Raw genomic sequence first — 19,067 nt, 5'->3', positions numbered from 1 at the left:
TTTACAGTGGAGCTCAAAACGGAGATGCTGGTTGTGCTGTTAAGCTATTTTAATATTGCTGTTTTTATTTTTTCGTTTCGCAAACATGGCTGATAATAGAAATTGAATTTAACTTTCTTACATTTAATATTCTTAGAAAAGAGAGTGTTAGTCCTTGTGTGGATGTACTTGTTAACGTTACAAGGGAGATAGAATATCAATTGATTTACCAGAAATTCACAAAATTTATGCGTGATTTGGCTTCGCTCCTACCTCACTGGAAGAACTATGTCTGTGAAAACTAATAAATACGCTTTTTCGCCTTTCGTGGTTACCTCCGGCGTTCCTCATGGCAGTCATTTGGAAACGTTCCTGTTTCTGCTGTACAAGAATGACGGGACCATGATCCTTGAGATTATCATATGCGGACGACTTGAAAACGTATAATACGGTGAAACTAACGGTCACCTCCTGCAGCAGTATCAGGAAACCTTTGACAAATGGCGCCGAATTAGCAAGATGTCACTAAATGTGTCCATGGGTACGATCATTTCCTTCGATCGTAAACCTAACATGTAACAAGGCCCACATTTCTTTTGTTGTTTTCCGGGTTTCCTCGCAACTAGGATTTCGGTTCCGTTTTGCTAAAAGCTTCAAGAACTCACTTTAATGCCGGCAGTCCGTTATCGACCCTGCGCCGAATTAACAATGGTCTTTCAGTACTAACAGTCCTGGGCTACCGTTCCCCAATCCTCTCGAATAACAGCTGAACGTGCATCGTCCTCGACAGCGCACATCCATCGGGTGCGTAGCCTGCTGCGAAGTATACGGCCTCTTCCTGGAAGTCTGCTGAAAATAGGTTACTCTTCCTTCGAGCATTCTGGCCATGTGCCTCACCCACCGTACAACTTTCACTATATCAGCATATTTGTACACTTGATACAGCTTTGTGGTTCGTGCATCTACGACACACTCCATTTTCCATTTTGTCACCAAGTATAGATCGCAGAATTTTACGCTCAAAAACCCTAACTATCCGTAAATCAGCTTCCTTTAGCATCCATGATTCATATCCGTAAAGGGCCACTGGGAAGATTAGTGTTCTGTAGTGCGCCAGTTATTTGCGAATTAGCAAACAACGGGACTGCAGCTCGCTACGTAATCCATTGAAAGCCCATTTCATGGCTGCAATTCGTCTTTTCACTTCGCGACTTACATCGTTGTCACATGTCACGAGCGTACCAAGATATATGAATTCCTTTCCTACCTGATATCCCCGATACCAACACCATATAGACTTCTGCCAGCAACCATTCAATTCGTAATGATATCCCATTCATTTCCACGTATTCCAGCGTATCTAGAACCATTACAAACCAAGTTCTAGCATTGTCAGCCACAGCTCATTTCGTTTGACCGCATCGTACGCCGCCTTAAAACCCACCGACAGATGATGTGTCTACAAGTTGTATTTCCGGAACTTGTCTAGTAACTACAAGGAAATATGTCGCCTAGCATCTGTATATTGCCTGCTGGTTCGTTCTATGCTGGAATACTCGACCATTGATTGGTTTCCTCTTTCCTAAATACAATTCGTCTGAAATTTGTTAGGTTTGCTTTGCGACAGCTCCGCTGGCGTGACCCGTGTAATCTACCGAACTACAAAAGCTGTTGTCAGCTCAATAATTTCCAACCACTGGAAGGAAGGTGCAATGTTGCTAAGGCGTGTTTCGTCGGCGATCTCCTTCAAGGGAATGTCGATTGTTTTGCACTGCCTTTCCAACAAACATTTTTATTGCACAAAAGCTTATCAAATGGAGTAATCACCACTAATATCAGCCATATAGCAGCTGAGTAAGCTACTATTCAACAAAAGTGTTTGTCGGCCAGTCGCGTTGATATCAACAGTTGATAAGAATACCTTCATTGAAGAGCAAACAATAATGCGATCTCTCAAGACCTTCACCTCAAATAATTTATTCAAATCCCATTCCTTCCAATTGTACCTATTTTGGAGCCCGTACAACCATCAGACACTAGCAAAAGCATTGCTTAAAGTATTCAAGACGTGAAAAGGTACTGCAGCAGTGCGGGGGCCCCTACTATGTATTCCATAAATTTTCTGCGCTTTAATTAACTCAGGTTTAGTAGATCGGAGGCAGCCAATATTTAAGCTTTTAATTGCTGGTACGATTTTCTTACTCACACTCTTACATATTTTCAGCCACAAATTGGCTGAAGGCAAACCTTGGATGAAAATACTCAAAACCGAAAACTGTCTAAACTCAACTACTCAAGTTCCAAGTTGTTTTGGTGCTAAAAGTTTCTATTGAGTCTCTGAGTTGGTCCACTATCAGTGTTTTATGCGTCATTCTTCCCATAAACAGGTTATTTCAACATACCTTCGATTATTTCAGTCCACTAATCAGTTGACGCACATTTAGCGTGTAGACAACCACTCCTCATCAGTTTTTAGTATGGCAGTCACGAAAAAGGTAATATAAAATCACCGAATACAAAGGGTAACTACAAAGAAAACGGGTCATGAATTTTCTTCCGCTACCACGCACCCCCCGGGCACATGGACCTCCAAAAGCATCTACGACGCGACTAACCGTTGGGTTAGGTTGAGGTACAGGATCATAGGCACGGCACAAAACGAGCATTTCTACCGCAAGCCTGTGTGGTTCGAGACGGTGCATAGCCAGCCAGTCAGACTCTGACACCGTAAAAGCTGTAAACTTTGGAAACTACGCTCGAGCTAGCAGCGGTAGCTACTAGCTACAATTCCGGCAATTTCCTAACCTCAGAGATGCCATAAAAATGCTGTAAATTTGCGATTCTTTTATCTCGAATGAACTCGAGCTTGTAAAAACTAATGGCACACGGAAGAGCAATTGATTTATGGGGGGGCATGGTCATGCATCGGAAAACTGACTTGTATGTAACTTGTTTTAGGCTGGGCGCTGTTAGTAAAGCCTTAGTGAAGTTGGCTGGGACGTTCAGAGCTTAGAACATAGAACTTTGCGACTCGTTTGATCCACGTGGAAGCAAAGCTATGGGAAAGTGCTCAGCCTAGGAATGAAACCATCTAGTCAGCATTGCTTTTTTTCTTACTACGAGTTTACCGAAAGCTTCAACCACATGACATTATCGCGATGCTGAGTGCTGCTAAAATTGGCTGCGTCCTGCCGGTGCCACGAAGTGGGGGTTAGGGGAAGAAAATGAAATTGAGACCAAAATGGAACTTTCGTTGTTAATGGTAACTTTCTGAAAGATAATGGTATGGTGCGAGCGAAATGGAATTTTCGCTGCTTCTGCAGAAGACGGCACTTTCCCCCGAATGGGAAAATTTAACTGTTGCATTGCTTTTGTTTGCGGTACAATTCGAAAATGAAGTTAAGAACTTGTGAAACGCAACGAAAGTTTTAATTAGCCGAAGGCTGTTTCTAACGAGTTGCCAGCTCTTTCCACTTGGAATAAAATGACGAGATAATTCAGTATTTAATCAAGCCAATTACGAGATTTAGTTTAAATTTAAACAATTAAATGCAGTTGAAGTGCAGCAGTTGGTTAATATGACAATTATAAAATTTATAAAATAAATCCTTACATTTACTGAGAAAATTTACCCCCAAAAATGGGGGTCAAATTCTCAGTTATAATTTAAAATTCTAACTAATAGCTAGCGAAATTACTGATGATTCTCCTAACAGTATTATCTTACTTCTCCATCTTTTTCAATAACCCACTTCATAACCATATTTTACTTCCTTTCGCAGAGTAATGACTCTTACCTAGCAATGGGAAAAAATCGGTTCTCTGCGCTTCGTTCGAGCCTCTCGATCGAATTATACGCGCAATCTATCGTCGAGGGCGTAATAGAGCATGCATAATTAAAGAACTTTTGCTTTCTTCTCCGATCGTCTCGTCGTCGGCCGATGATAGGACGAGACGAGAGATGGCTAGAGATCCACTCGAGAAACTGCACAACCGTAACGCCTAGTGGTTATGAATAAGTAGTACCCGTGAGGCGGAGAAGTTGATGGGATTAATTTTAAATTGAAATGTTTCAAATCATTCCACAAGCCAAGAGAAAGTCATTCCAACGAACTACGTTGAATTGTTAATGATTCTCCCGCTGCTGCTAGCCGTAGAAGGATCAAATAAATATTGACTAAAAGCTCAAAGTCCCGTTCATCATCGAGGGTATAATGAAATTTGTGAAACTTATGCTCCAAATGGCCACCAACGCGCGTTCGCTACAACGCTAAAGCTACAGTATCACAACATGAGCTCAAACATTATTTCATACAAAGTCCCAGGGAAACTATCATGTCGTTCTTCCCAAAACCAGTCACCACACACCACTCGACCTCACTCGACCCGGATTCCACAAATTGGTGGCGGCGGAGTGGTTTTGTCGCAGATGAAAGTCGCTCTAGCTGCAAGGAACCGGGCGTTCGCAATGAACCCGACGAACCATGATGAAATTTTTGATAGAAAAAGGAAACGGAATTGGAATTTGGCTTTTGTTTCGATACGATTCAGTGCAAATGGATGCTGCCCTGTTAGTGCTAGCATTTTTTTTTGCAGACATACAGTTGGGTTTTTTTCTTTTCTGCATTAAGCTGATGTCGTCAAGATTGGAAAATTCACTTGAAGAAAATTTATGTCAAAATGAAGAAAGAATGAAGAAAGTCAGCTCATATAATCAAATTTGCAGTGATTGTGTTTTCAAATATGAAATAAAACAGAAGTAAAATTGTTACACAGAAATTATTTGATTGAGTTAAAATTTTGGAGGACTGTGGGAGACTGCAGTTTAATCTGCCAAGTTCGAACTCAACGATCGCTCTAAATGACGATCGCAGAAAATGAAATGAGTTCAAATTCAAGACGTTTGACACCGATTTAACACCAGGCCATGTCCTGGTAGGTTCTCACCCAGAAGCTGTACCGCCAAGTCTAGTCTTATTCACACGGGAGGGATTCAAATGAGAACATTCAAATCACTGGCGTTGGACGCCAGTCCAATCAAATCCAATCAAACAGATTACCATACGATCCGTAATCCAGAGCGATTAAATTCACCAGCGATTTGTAAAATATCCCTAAGACGATTCGACTTATCAACCTTGTGAAATATATCCATCTGCTGGGCATAACGAGCCGAGGCCTGTTTCGGCCATAAGTTCACAACCTCCTTCGTGTAATACTTTTTGATGAAGGCGACAACTTCCGGCTGGCACTTTACATGCACACAAGGATCATCGTCTTTGCACACAAAGACCTTCTTCGAAAACTTGGTATGGAAGATATATTTGTCATCGTGGCATACCTCCTTAGTGGGATAAGCAAAGTACCCGATCCTCCAGGTTGACTCCACAAATTTCATCACCAAATTCTATTAAATATTTAGTGCGATAAAAGCAGATGACGCCACATTTCTCCACACTTATGTATAATTATTTGTTATACGCCAGTCAGTGAACAAGTCCAGCTACTGTAACATTCTGCATTCCTCGATTCATCTGAGTACAAGAGTAAACGAGGCAGACCGGCAGCTACTAAGTCGTACGAATATTTTCCTATCCAACCATCTACAAACTATTATAGTATACCCACGTTTCGGCTCATAACAACTTTCTATTTAGATACTGAATCATTTTTCCTGTAGCAGTTCAGCATCGCTTGCTTTCGTGTCTCGTTCATTGCAAACATCTTTGATTTTAAGTTGATCCCAACCTTCATGTACCTACTCTAACAGAAAGTCTGTCAAATAAAAATAGAATGTCCACTTTCGACAGCGAAAGGTTTTGCTGTGGTTTACTTAACTAAACGAACATTTATTTAATGTCAATTTTTCACGATTCACCTGTTAAGACTATCGTTTTTAGGTTTCATATAAATAAATAATTGTTTTTTTTCTTTTTCGTTGTGAATAATTTTGCTAACTGAACAATTAAACGTATCGATGAATTCAAGTACCACTTACTACAACAGTTTTCGGGCCTGAAACGTGCTGTATTTTTGCTGACTTCTATTCGAATTGATCACGAACAAATACGAAGGATTCCTAACCGCGCGCGCTTTTGAAAGACTACCATCCCTAAAAATAAATCCTTAAGCCCTCCCCTACTAACACCATTCCCATCCTGTGAATGGGAAGCAGCGGAGCGTCCACAGTAGTAGGCATTTTGGTCGTAAATGACGTCATTTTGGTCAGACAAAAACTAATGACTCTGGGAAAGTTGCACAATGGATGCTCCTAAGTACCGATCAGTTGATTCGTTTTTGAAAGTTATCAAAAGGCTGTTTAAAAACTTTCTTTATAGCTAGAAAAGCACTTAGAATTTTCTGTTACATTATTTTCCAGCTTTTGTAGACTTCATCATTCAAAAAAACACACACAATTGTCAAATTGTACACAATTGTCAAAAAACAAGGCGCCTCCATCGTTTCCGATGAAAATGGAGCCACCTGGCTGTTGATTGTGTTTCCCTTTGCAATGCCTGGGCTCTCAATAAAAGAATCGAAGTTTTGAACCTCAAAATTGAATAGTTGTATAACTGAGCGAAAAATTCGAATTTCATCACCAATTGCTAAGTATATTGTGCCTTGCAGCAATTTTATGAGTCCTACGCAAATTCATATTTTAATAATAATTATCCTGTACATACCAAATACATTGAAAATATGCTTGTTAAGCAAGGAGAGGTGCAGTAGGGAAATAATAACTGAAAGCTGATGGTCCAAATTGCTAAATTGCAAACATATGTGGGACACGCAGAAAATAACTCGCCAATAAATTTCGCGTGGGAATCTAAGAAGGTAAATGTAAATGTCTCGCATGATTGTGGGGCATTTGCAAGCGTCGCTTGAAATATTAATTTTTGAGCGACACAATTTGGACCATTCTTCCGAAACAATGGCGAATAAAAGAAATAAAATTCCTAAGTGACCGAATATTTCTTTCTTATAACGCTTCAAGAAGATTGAGGAACAAAACAAATTAGGTAGTGTCGTGTTTATAAAATATTTGAATTTAGGGTACCGCCATCCGGGGTGACATTGGGCCACGGGGGTGAGATTGGGCCAAAAACCAAAAATGTTTATTTGTGAAAATTTATTATATCTGTAGAAACTGGTGACTTAAATTCAAAATGATGATGAACATAACATATTTATTCATAACTTAGAATGGAACACAGATAATATTAGCAAACTATTTAGCCTAAGCAAGGTTTCAAAGTTCGCGATCAAAAATACGCGGAAATAATGCTTGTAAACAATGTCCCGCATAAACCAACCCAAACAAGAAATCGCATCAACTTGCTATCTTGAAGGTATATAAACTAATCATTTACAATGTTTCGAAAGGTTATTATGTGTTGGATAAGTTTTGATTACGAAAATAATATTTTTCGAAACTTTGTACTTTTCGAGCTTCACGGGGGTGAGATTGTGCCAAGCCATAATGATCGATCCAATTTGTGGATTTCACATACACAACAAAAATACGTCAGTATACACCAGCACACTCACATTCTTTACTATTGAGCACAATATTTTGACAGATTAGATAGCATCATCCATTTTGGAGCAAACTGCATCATAGGTCTGCTAAATAATTTAAATTAATTTTTACTTTTTCTCTGGAAATTTCAGATACTTTGAATAAACACTCTAATATAAGACGAATATATTATACCGTGTATAAACTGCCAGTTTTAAGGAGGGGGGAGGGGGGTAGTATAGGCCACATGTTCTGCGGCCGCGGGTTCTTGAACGAAGTAATGGTTACTTTTGTTAAATAATCAAATAGGTATGCTTCCTTAGGATACACCCTTTCATATATCTCCCCCTTGTTAACCCTAGAAATGCTACTGGCGATATAAAGGCTCTCCATTGACTTCGAACTCATTTTTAGTTATTTCAGACCACTCCGGGTTATTTTCGTTCATATTTTTTGTATGATGCGTTGTTTTTGGCCGGCCCCCTGCCCCTAATAGTCCACTTAGTTCATGGACGGCCACACATGAACTACTTTATACTGATCTTTATGTGTATTGTTTATAAACATGCTAATGTTCACTGTTTAGGTTTTTAGCCTAACTTTATGTTTTTGACACAATGTCACCCCCTAGAAGGGGTGAGATTGTGCCAAAGTTGATGCACTTCCAGTAAAATTAGGTTTCATTGTAACTAGACCATCTCTACGGTAGTTGTTAATTGAACAATTTAGTATATATTGACAGCTTCGAAATCAACTTAGTTCCTAAATTGTGTGTATACTGAGCTAAAGAACAAAAATATATACTTTTTTGGCACAATCTCGCCCCGGATGACGGTATATTGCTGCTTCGTCGTAATTGCCTATTCCCGTCCTATCCAACACAAATTATTAAAAATAAAAGCGTTTTTTATGACACACAATGCAAAATTAGTTATTTCCTAATATTTTAGCTTGTTGCCTATCATACGTGACACAGACACTGAGGAAGCCTGCAAGTCGAAGGCGAAATACGTATCTGTCAAGAATAAAATATACATAGTAGAATTAAATTGGATAAGTTTTCTTTTTATTTAATTTCCAGGTTTCGTATTCTACTAAGACACTCCAAAAACTTCAATACGCGATCAATCAAAGTGAGGTGAGATCTAGTTAAACCTTTAACGGGCAACATCGTAAAAACGATGCGATCGAGCAAATGAAAGTACACTCAAAAGAAGCTCGAGTGTTGATTTTCACAGGAAAATATTGATCTGGAGGACCACTAGGTACGAAATAGTCCAATTTCTCTTTTCAGTTTTTCATGCCTAACGCTCAACCCAAATATTTTTTCAGTTCAAATATATCACAAAATTGAAAAAAGCATTAAATTAATCTTTAAGTAAAATTAAGTAAATTACTCATATAAAAAATTTGAGATCGAACATTTTGTTCTAGATGTCCTTTTTCTTCAAATGTAAAAAAAGGAATATTCGCACCATAATTTTTTTCGGATTTGTTCGGAATTCTTGTTTTTGAAAAATGATAACTTTTGAACGCATGGTCAGAATGTTGTGATATTAGTATCAACATGTCAGGAAATCTGTTCTGAACATATTTCTCATATTATCAATTCAATACAAATTTTGTATGTGGCTCTGGAGCTCTGGTCCTACCCGTTAGAGGGCTGAATGCTTTTTTCCATTAAAGAATTCCTACCAGCCAAACATCCTACGTTTTTTTGTGCGACGAAGAAGAAAATGTCGCCTAAAGGCCCAAACGTTAATGCATCCGTCAATGTCAATTTGACAGTAAACCCATGGGAAAACTGTCAGAATAACGCTGACGGACGCGTTGTCGCAGCATTCTGTTTGGCCTTTAACGACAAAGTCGTCAGACTCTATTTATGGAAGTCAGCATGGCACCAAATATTACCCGTCCCTTCCCTTCTTCATTGTACCAACATGCTCCCATAGACTCGGGAAACCATCACAAAAATATAAAATCAGTTCAACAAACCTGCTAGCCGTAATAAAATCTTGCAACTCGAAGCACTAAACATTGCATTCTATAAGTTCTATTACTTTTTCGCCGCCGATTTTTCATTAATTTTTTCAGCCGTTTTAGCCGTCAACTCACTCGCGAAACTTAACCTGAGGCACAAAAACTTTAATCTACCAACCGAACTGTTATTTAGAGAGATATTATAATCATTTTGCTCAAATTGTTCACTCGAATTGATAGGAAAAACTTTACTTCGTTTCGATTGCAATTCCGAATCCGCGACCGTCGTTGTTGCACGTTGCCAAGGGAACGGACGTTTACATGGAGTGATGCCAACGTAAACATTTGAGCATGCAATTGACTAATTATTTTCGCTATTAAATTAAAAGTCGTAGAGTGTCGATAACATCAAATTTACTGATAATAAATTTCGCCGTAAACAACATTTTAGGTGATAGAAGTACTGTCGGATCTAGTTCAACAGCCAAAATAGATACGCGATTCTACGTTTCATAATTGTTCATAACAGATTATTACTTACTACTAGCAACTCTATTCTCAACAAAACGATAGTGGCAACAAGTACTGAAATCAGAAAAAAATCAACTGGACTCTGACGACATTCACATTAATCGTTTCATTTTCCGTCATTCATAAAATGAAAATAACCTACGCAACGCATTGTCGTTATTCTGCAGCCAGGAAAACTTGCATGGTCAGCAGAATAGCATTTGTCATGCCGGCCTACACAGATACATACGCGCTAATTTCGTAAATATTGTTGTAATTTTTAGTTCAGACGATAAAGACGATTTTGATGGATGGATTTTAAAACGGTACGATGAATTTAAGAAATAAAGTCAGTTGCGTTATTTCAATAAAATGCTTTAATAATCGCTTTTTAGTGAATTCAAAGTGCACGCATCGGAAGGTACGTGTGTTTGACTCAAATCAGCACAATAACTTTTGGTTTATTCATTAAATCCATCCAATAAATGATGAATTATTAGAGTGACTTTACTTACTACGACGGAAATTAGAAATAACCCCTAACTAGATTGCGGTGGTAATGGTTTGTTCCACTGGATATATTCTTATAGCCCACTAATGACGATAGACGTCGTGGTACTGCACTTCGAAGGAGTTTCTTCGCTAGCGCTTCGCTAATCCCAAGAAAACTGATCACCGAAATTTCCTTTTCTAAACAAGATCTTGACCACACACACACACAATGTCAATGTCGTCTACCGAACAAGTAAGAAAACAAGCGACGTAGGTTTGCTATCAATAAGGTGTATTGTGTCGACTGGATTCAATTCTAACTATTAATATTTGGCAGGGCAGTCTTCAGAGAAATTTGGTGTCTTTTTCAAGGGGTAATATCATTTACGTCTTTTGTTCTGTTTTGAGGAGTGTACGTTTTACGGTCATGGATGGTAGTAGCTGGTACATAAGCTTGAATATTTCAAAAGTTTTTCTTGGTGACCAGGTGTCAGTACGTCCTTTCGTATCGGGCTTGCCCCAATAAGATCAGCAAATCCTCATAAGTCAGATTTATATTGCTTGCCAGCTACCTTCAGGAGACGATATTTCACCGGTTTGACTGTTGCTTCCCAGTGCCCTCCGAAATGTGGAGCTCTAGGCGGAATGAACTTCTGGATGAATGCATTGTTTGAACGTTGAAAACCTATCCACGATCGGCGGCTTCGACTTTGGAGCTCGACAATCTTTCCCTGGCGGGCGATAAGAAGACGTACAGCTAGGAATGCAGCGGTTGTTAGGTCACTGACTAGCTCGATGGGGACTGTTTTAGTTGAAAAACAGATGAAGATGGCCACGTATACTTTGGTAGGATCGCGCTTTCGAACGGCAGATTTTATCTAGAATGGTCCACAATAGTCGACACCGCACACGGAAAACGTACGCGTCAGCGAAACCGGCTGTACCGGCAGATTGTAAACGTTATGTTTAATGGAGTCTGTGCATTAAAACCTGCGACTATTTAACTGGCTATGCAAAACTAGACAGAAACGAATATTATGTTGTGCCTCTCCATACTCAAAGTTCATATATGAAATTATCACTTTTGACGATCAGTTTCCGATATTTCATGTCGTCGGTGGTAAGTAGTCCATTACTTGCAGCCTCCCAGTTGGCCCAGTCTGTCGTACAAAAACAGAAGGTCAAGTTTCGATAACGGAATGTAGCACCTAGGCTTTGCTTTTACTTGCAGAATATTTGCAACACAGTAAATATTACCCACTGAATTGGAATTTGGCGCTTCATCCGTTCAGAAATGGTGAACGATATGTGCGATCCAACTGACGATTGGTAGTATAATTTGAGTACCAGATTCAAGGTAACATGAATCGCTTGTGATATAGTTTGAATGTCTAGAAATTGGATTGTAGAATGTTGTTTTTCTGCTTAGTAATTCTGAATGCAACCCGAATGCCAAGAATTCTACAATCTTACATTGAACTGTTTGGAATCTCGAAGTATTATTTTGGTCACTAAGCCTAAAGAGTTCTTTCAGAAACTTAACGCATCTCGCAATAGCTCTGGGCCGTAAGCCGAAATGTGTCAGATTCAGAATGAGTACGCCAGTATCTTGAACGTCGATCGTGAGACAACCAAAAGCTGGAAGTAGAAACAACTTCGTTGGACACCTTTTAACGTGGAAAAGGTGTCAATCCCAGAGATAGGTACAGTTATGGGGGACCATTGAGCAGCTGAAGAACAATAAATCACTTGGGAAGGATGGCATTGAAGTGTAGCTGGTCAAGAGGCCCGAGAGCTAGTCACTTATCTACACTTTTGGATACCGGGGGCGTGAAAAGATGTTATTATTGACCCAATTTATAAGAAAAGCAATAAACTAGACTGTGAGAATAACCGTGCGATCACCGTTGTCAATGCTAACTACAAACTACCCTTTTTATACAATTTATTTCTTGTATTTTGTGTTCCATACAAAGGCGTTGGGTTGTAGTTCGTTCGGTGCGATCATTTTTCGACGACTATCACCAATAGTGAGCAGATTTGTAGAAATTTATCAAGACGGCTTCGTTGAAGGATGATGAGCTCCAAAAAGTTCGTGAATACAGAGTTAACACGCACAATTTTTCCATTGATTTTAAAGCTGCGTATGATACCATTGAGCATATAAAGCTATGGAAAATCACGAGAACGGCTTTTCCATAAAGCTGATCAAACTAATAAGGGCAACGATGAATGATAGGCAGGGCTGTAAACATATTCAGCTTCATGTCAAAACGCAGACACAATCTTCATCCGATCAAATCTATTCATTTGCTAATGACATGGATATTGTGGGAAGAACGTCTGTAGCGGTGGCTGCACAGATTAGAGCGCGAAACAGAGAAGTTAGGTTAAAAATACATACGTCTAAAACAAAATACCTACATGCTGGCCGGCGAAGCCAACGTCAACCGACACTGCATTCGCTGTCATGAGATTATTGAAAAATGGGGCCCCTAATCTGAAAGGTCATAACTTCATCTCCAAAGGGTCCGGAGTATCACTGATCGATTATAAGCAAGGTCCCAGTCAGCGACCATGTTCGTTACCCTTTATCTCTATTCCAATCAGGTTATCAGACCAAACACAGTTGAAAGATTGATATGTTTAAGGTTCTAGATGGTATTACTATTGCTTTAGATGGCGGCAAGACAGTTGTATTGATTTTACTCTCACAACATACTCTGCACGAAGTATTTAATGACGGTACATATTCCGGAAATATCCGGATAACAACGGACGTGCCTCATGGGACTATATTAGGACCTGTATTATTTTCAATGTATTCAGTTAATTTGTGAGTTCACGTCTTCTCGCGCCGTGGCGGCGAAAGTGAATTTTGATCCTACTAGTGTTAAAGAGTGGTGCGCTACCAACAGGCTATCTCTGAATATAACCAAAACTAACACTATATTCGTTACTAGAAATACGTGTCACCATAGTCAAAAACGTATATTGAAACTGAACGGCGTGAAACATATTTTTTGGATTGTACCACCTAGTAGTCTAAGATTTACCATCCAGAGCAATTAAAAATGGGAAAAATACCTATTAAATGCATGGTAAAATGAATTAAATCGCCATGAATTGCAGCTTCATGATAAAATTCAAACTATCCAAAACCTTAATCCTTCCATATTCTATCGCTTGCGATTTTCTTCTCTCGGAGGGATTTGTGTCCAATTTAGCAAATAATTTCCGTTTCAAGGAACCCGTGGGAACTCCATTTTAAGCTCTTTTACTAATTTATTTGAAATATTATATTTTAATCTGATTTTTTATGTTTAAAAGATGTACCACAAAGAATTTGGATGCACCAAAAAAATCAATATCTTTTCAAAATTTAAATAAAATACACAAAATCTAGGCTGATCTTTCGTAAAACGGTGGACACTATGGATATAGTGGGTAAGACCAATCCCGCAACTATAATTAGGCATGTTTTCATTTGTGGAAAACGATATCAATGGCAAGCATTGATTTTATCCGCTGGGCCGTGGTTTTCTTGCCGGTTTTCCTCATTTCCTCTTGTCACAAAAGCCAATAACTGCTGGGTACTGTATCATAATTAGACAGTTGGCTTCCGGTCTGGCACGTCGCGGTACCACCATCAATCAAGCGCGATGGTCTAAGTGCATTCTTCCATCTCTTTTCCTCCCCGAAGCCGAGAATGAAGAAAAACGGCAGGTACATACAAACAAAGCCACACAAGTGCGAAACAAAGTTGGCTTCGCGTTCGGTATAATTATTCATTGCTTTCATTTTTCATTTGTTTTGTCTCCAGTCGGCACCGAAGCATGCTGTGAAGAACGAAAAACAACGGTAGGTATGCAATGCGAGGCGATGGTACGCGACAGCATCGCAATGAAGAGAGCCGTCGACACTTAAAACGCATGGCCGAGCCGGGCTGGGACGGCCCGGGACGGACGGCGTACCGGCGACACTGCACTGCTGCACTCTCCGGATCCGGGAGTTGGAGAAAACCCCGCTTATTCGTGACTACACTCTTAATTTTGTCGTTTTACTATGCTTTGTTCATATTTAAAATAAAATTTTCCGCTTGCATCGCGTTTCCGCTCGGGCGACCTTGAGACGGAGACGGAATTCCTGCTTCGTTTTGTTTTGTTTGTTCCATTTTTTTCGTGTGTGAACCGTTCGCCAGTTATAAATTTTCCTTGTTTTCCACTATGCAAATCCAATTAGTCTATCGCAAAATGGTTCGGTCGTTGCTCGCCATTGCAAGCATGGTTGAACAGTGTGTTTTCGAAAAAAAAAGGAAAGAAACTCACCGATAATGAGAAAAATGAAATTTAATCCAAAATGCATCCGGGCGACGGTAATCCTTAAGTTTGCCATCCTTTAATCCTTCAGCGTTGGACAGCGTCTACGGTCGGATCGTTCCGGCGAAAAGGTAACCGACGTAAGTGGTGGCAGCAAGCACTAATTACTTTATTTTTGCGGACAATATTTTGCAGCCTTCTTCTGGCTGCCGAGACTTTTCACTTCGCGACAGCGGAAACACTTTTAGGCTTTTCACTACGCTGCTACTATTTCTGCATGTTGAGCAAATGCATTTTTGCATTCTGCGCTTCGCTCTTGCACTTGTAACGTCGTAATTTAAATAAATACCATGTTGGAGCTCACTGCATAACTTGTTATGAGCTGTTACACTGGCTTTTGTTTCCTGTTGCGGCTTAAGCCGGCCACAAACCACCAAATTGGATTACGATAGCACTGACAAGGCTGCTTTTCGTGGTAATATTCACCAAAAAATGTGCAATTACGTACGAGTTCAACCGTCACTTAATCCTTTTCCGACTTAAAACCAAAATCACCCTTCCAGCTGCATTAAAATCAGCCAAACATACGCGCAGTCATAAATTAATCACTGCTCGCCCTTCGCCATCAATCAAAGCAATCGCCCGCCGCTGGTCAAAGTGGCGTCCCTCGGTTTTCACAGGCCACTATGATGTGGTGTGGGGAATCACCTTTTTCCGCTTATCAACAAAACCGACCCGTCCGAACTGCCAACCGAGACTGATGATGGGTGCACGCTCGGAACGCTCGGAACGTACCATGATCGTACGCACTGGCTGCATGATGGTACACGTCACTCACCGGTGAGTGCTTGCAAGCATCGAGTGAACCGATTTCCCAACCGACCGTTTTCCCCACGCCTGACAGTGGTGGAACTCACCACGTGAAAGAACGAACTGCAGTGGTGAGTTTTCCCCATGCCCAGTAATGAACGGGTTTTTCTTTGTGCGGTGGTTGAGCTTTTCAAATGGGTTTCTTCTACAGTCTTTTATTTTAGAAGTTTTACACAACAACTTATATCGAGAACTAGTAAGTTTTAACTATAATAAGATTAATACAACATTTTCGAGAAATCTAGTTATACGCGGAGAACTTTTTGATAAGTTGGAAAAACATCCCAAAAGATTGCTGATCATTATGCTCATAATCCTACAAAGAAACACGAAGAAAGAAAGTTTCAACAATTCTTACATCTTGTAGAAAGAAGCAACTTATTCTTTCTGAACTTGTTAAACGATAGCTGGCCGCCGTTGGAACCGTTTGAAATCCATTGAAGTTCACAACAGCAGCACCAGATCCAGAGGAGAAAAAAGAAATCTCAAAGTTCACCTGCACTGCACTAGGTACCGTTGAAGAATGCTGAAAATTCATACACGGGAAAAACTTCTCCCCCCCCCCCCCCCCGTCCTCACGGCACCTACTGCCCGGTGCTCGACATGAATTCGTTAGCCGCGCGCGTTCATCGTCCGTCCATTCTGCTCGTTGTACCTATTCCACCTATTCTGTCGTTTCGCTATTAACAAAGTTTTTCTTTTTCCGATACATCCGTGATGTTGACGCTGCTGAGACGTAGTATCTGTTAATGGTTCGCCAAAAGAAGCGAACGAATCCCAAAACTTTGCCAATTTCTTCTTTTCTTCGAGGATAACCCCGTGAGTACCTGATAAAAATGCTAAAAAACTTACATGATTGGACCAAACTAACAACAGTGAATGCGGAAGTAAGTTTTTTTCACGTATCGTGTTCCGGGTACGATACTGGACAATGCAAACTGTGCATCTGCGGATCTGCCTTAGTTTTTAAAATTTTCTTAATTTTCCCAGAGCTTTATAGTCCAATTTTGAGCAATACGCTAGGATAAGAAGTAAGGTTGACACAGATCTTAGGTCTTATGCAATGAAAAACAAAGGAAAATAACATCTTTATTTCTTGCATAACGATTTGTCCTTGGCCTCTAAATCGACAACACTGACTTGAGCACCGGAAGTACATTCGGAGAAAAACTTCAAAGAAAAAAACAGACTTTGAAGCTTTTTTCGGATCTGCCAGCTGGTAGAAGTCGGATAGAGCCAGACTCGGTGAATGTGGAAATTGATTGCACATTGTATCAACACAATGTCTTGTTGAGTCTGTCTCACACCAGTAGTGATGCGCACAAAGAAAATAGAAAGAGGAATTAAAAAACAGGACAAAAAAGCAAAAGAATAAAGAGCAGAAAAGGATGAAGAAGAAACAAGAAAATATGTACGAAGAAATTATAGAAAAGGGATACCGTAAACACATATAATCTCAAGCCTACTGGTCGATTTTCAAAAATTGGACCAAAAACCCTAGATTGCGAGAAAGCTCATAATCAAAGCATGCTCATTGACTATGGGCCCTATTTTGTAAGCCTTGTCGAGTAACTCGACTCGACTCAGTCTCTGTCGAGTGCCGAATGGTCGACTCAGTCGAGTTACTCGACAAAATCGTGTCGCATGTGACTTAGACAATGTCAAAAGTAGACAAGTCGTTTAAAATGATACTCGACGTGACTTATAGAATAGAACCCTATTATTTTTAGCTCAATCTTCTAGAAATCGACTACTTTCGTTTATGTGTTCGAAATTAGGAGCTGATCAGAATTATGTGCCTTCACGGTAAATTAGGAAAAGAACGTGGAGGAATTTCACTAACAAAATACAAAGGAAAAAGAATGAAAAGTAGGATTAAATAAACATAAAACAAAAAAAACAGGAAACTTTAAAAAAAGAAGATAGAGAAGATCTAAAGTATAGCAAAACGTATAGGAAGTAGAAAAACAAATAGAAGAAAAGTAGAAGAAAAAGTGTAAAATTCGCTCAAAGAAAAAATAAAGAACAAACGAAAAACTCTGTGTAAAGATGAAAAAAATAAAAGAATAAAGAGTAAAAAAGTACAAAGGAGTCGGTGTTAAATCAGACCGGACCAAGTCGCAAACTTAAACAAAGAGTTAATGACAGCAAACGATCAAGAAGTTTCTAAGTTACAGTTTACTCTAATCAGACTACATAAATGTTGCAAACAGCCAGAGTTATTCTATGATTTCGAACGATTGATAGCTATAAACTATACACAGCAGCAAACTTTGAACGCATTTTTTTCGAAATCAGAGTTTTGTCACTTGGTTCGGTCTGACTTAACACCGTCCAATTAAAGATATAAAATAGAAAAAGGAAAAGTAGAATAAAACGTAAAAGACCACTCAGAAAATAAAAAGCAAAATAGAAGTAAAAGTTGGAAACAATAGAGATCAAACAGAAGATAGAAGCAGAACATGAAGAAGAAAAAAGCGGAGCAAAAGATAGATAAAGCAAAAGAAAATAAGAAGGAAAATATGAAAAGAAAAGCCAGAGTGCACAAGATGAAAAACAAACAAAGTAGAAGAAAAACTGATGAAAAGGCCGATAAAAGGCAGAATGAAAAAGAGCAGTACAAAAAAATAAAAGAAAAGGCGGAAGCAGAAGCTCAAGCTGAGAATGAGCTGAAGAAAAAGTAGAATAAAATTATAAGAAAATATAAAAGAAAACGTTGGAAAAAAGTTGAAGAAAATGTAGGCGAAAAATAAGAAGAAAAAACCATTGAGAATTTGAAAAAGAATAGAGAAGAAATAGAAAAAAAATCGAAACAGAATTATTCAAAAAGCATTAGAAACAGTTAAAGAAGGAGCAAAAGAATAATAGAAGAAAGAGTAAAAGAAAGAACAATAGAAGAAGCAGAGAGAGTAGAAGAAAGAGCTGAAGCGGAACCAGACGAAAGAGGAGCAGAAGAAGATTCGAAAGAAGAAGCAGCGGAGCTGGCGAAAAAGCAGATGGTCCAGAAAAAGAAGCTATACCAGAAGAAGGATCAAGAGATGAACTAGAAGAAGGGTTCGAATAAAGACCAGCAGTAGTACAAATAAAAGGCCCAGAAAACCAGCAGAAGGATAAGAATAACGGCCCGAACAAGGGTCAGAAAAACTACTAGAAGAACGGTTAGGTCACAGAGAACAGACATTCATCTTAATCTCACAACGTGTGTAAAAGCTCGGCCGCCATTTTGAAAGTATGTAGTAATGCTCCCGTTTGTGGCGCTCACATCACTAAGAGGATTGATTTTGATTTTTAATGTCTGTCAATGCATATCAAAGTATTCACTTGACCAAACTCGTGACTTTAGTCATGACCTTGAAATGCGGTCAGGCATATATTAATATTTTTTTGAAACGATGATT

At 39.3% G+C, this 19,067-nt stretch overlaps 1 protein-coding gene across 1 annotated transcript in view; it reads right to left on the bottom strand.

The window, feature by feature from the left end:
* The window catches only part of LOC128743397 (hemicentin-1), a 34,125-nt gene extending 19,219 nt beyond the window's left edge, over positions 1-14,906 (bottom strand). Inside the window, exon 1 of the mRNA XM_053839962.1 lies at positions 14,809-14,906. Within this exon, the coding sequence (XP_053695937.1) occupies positions 14,809-14,875 (67 nt within the window). The 5' untranslated portion in view covers positions 14,876-14,906. The remainder of the gene's footprint in view (positions 1-14,808) is intronic.
* Positions 14,907-19,067: the final 4,161 nt, after the last annotated feature.

Source organism: Sabethes cyaneus, chromosome 3 (assembly GCF_943734655.1).
Source record: "Sabethes cyaneus chromosome 3, idSabCyanKW18_F2, whole genome shotgun sequence".
NCBI lineage: Eukaryota > Metazoa > Arthropoda > Insecta > Diptera > Culicidae > Sabethes > Sabethes cyaneus.
Note: the sequence above shows the minus strand (reverse complement) of the source record. Positions and strands in the feature narration are given on the sequence as shown.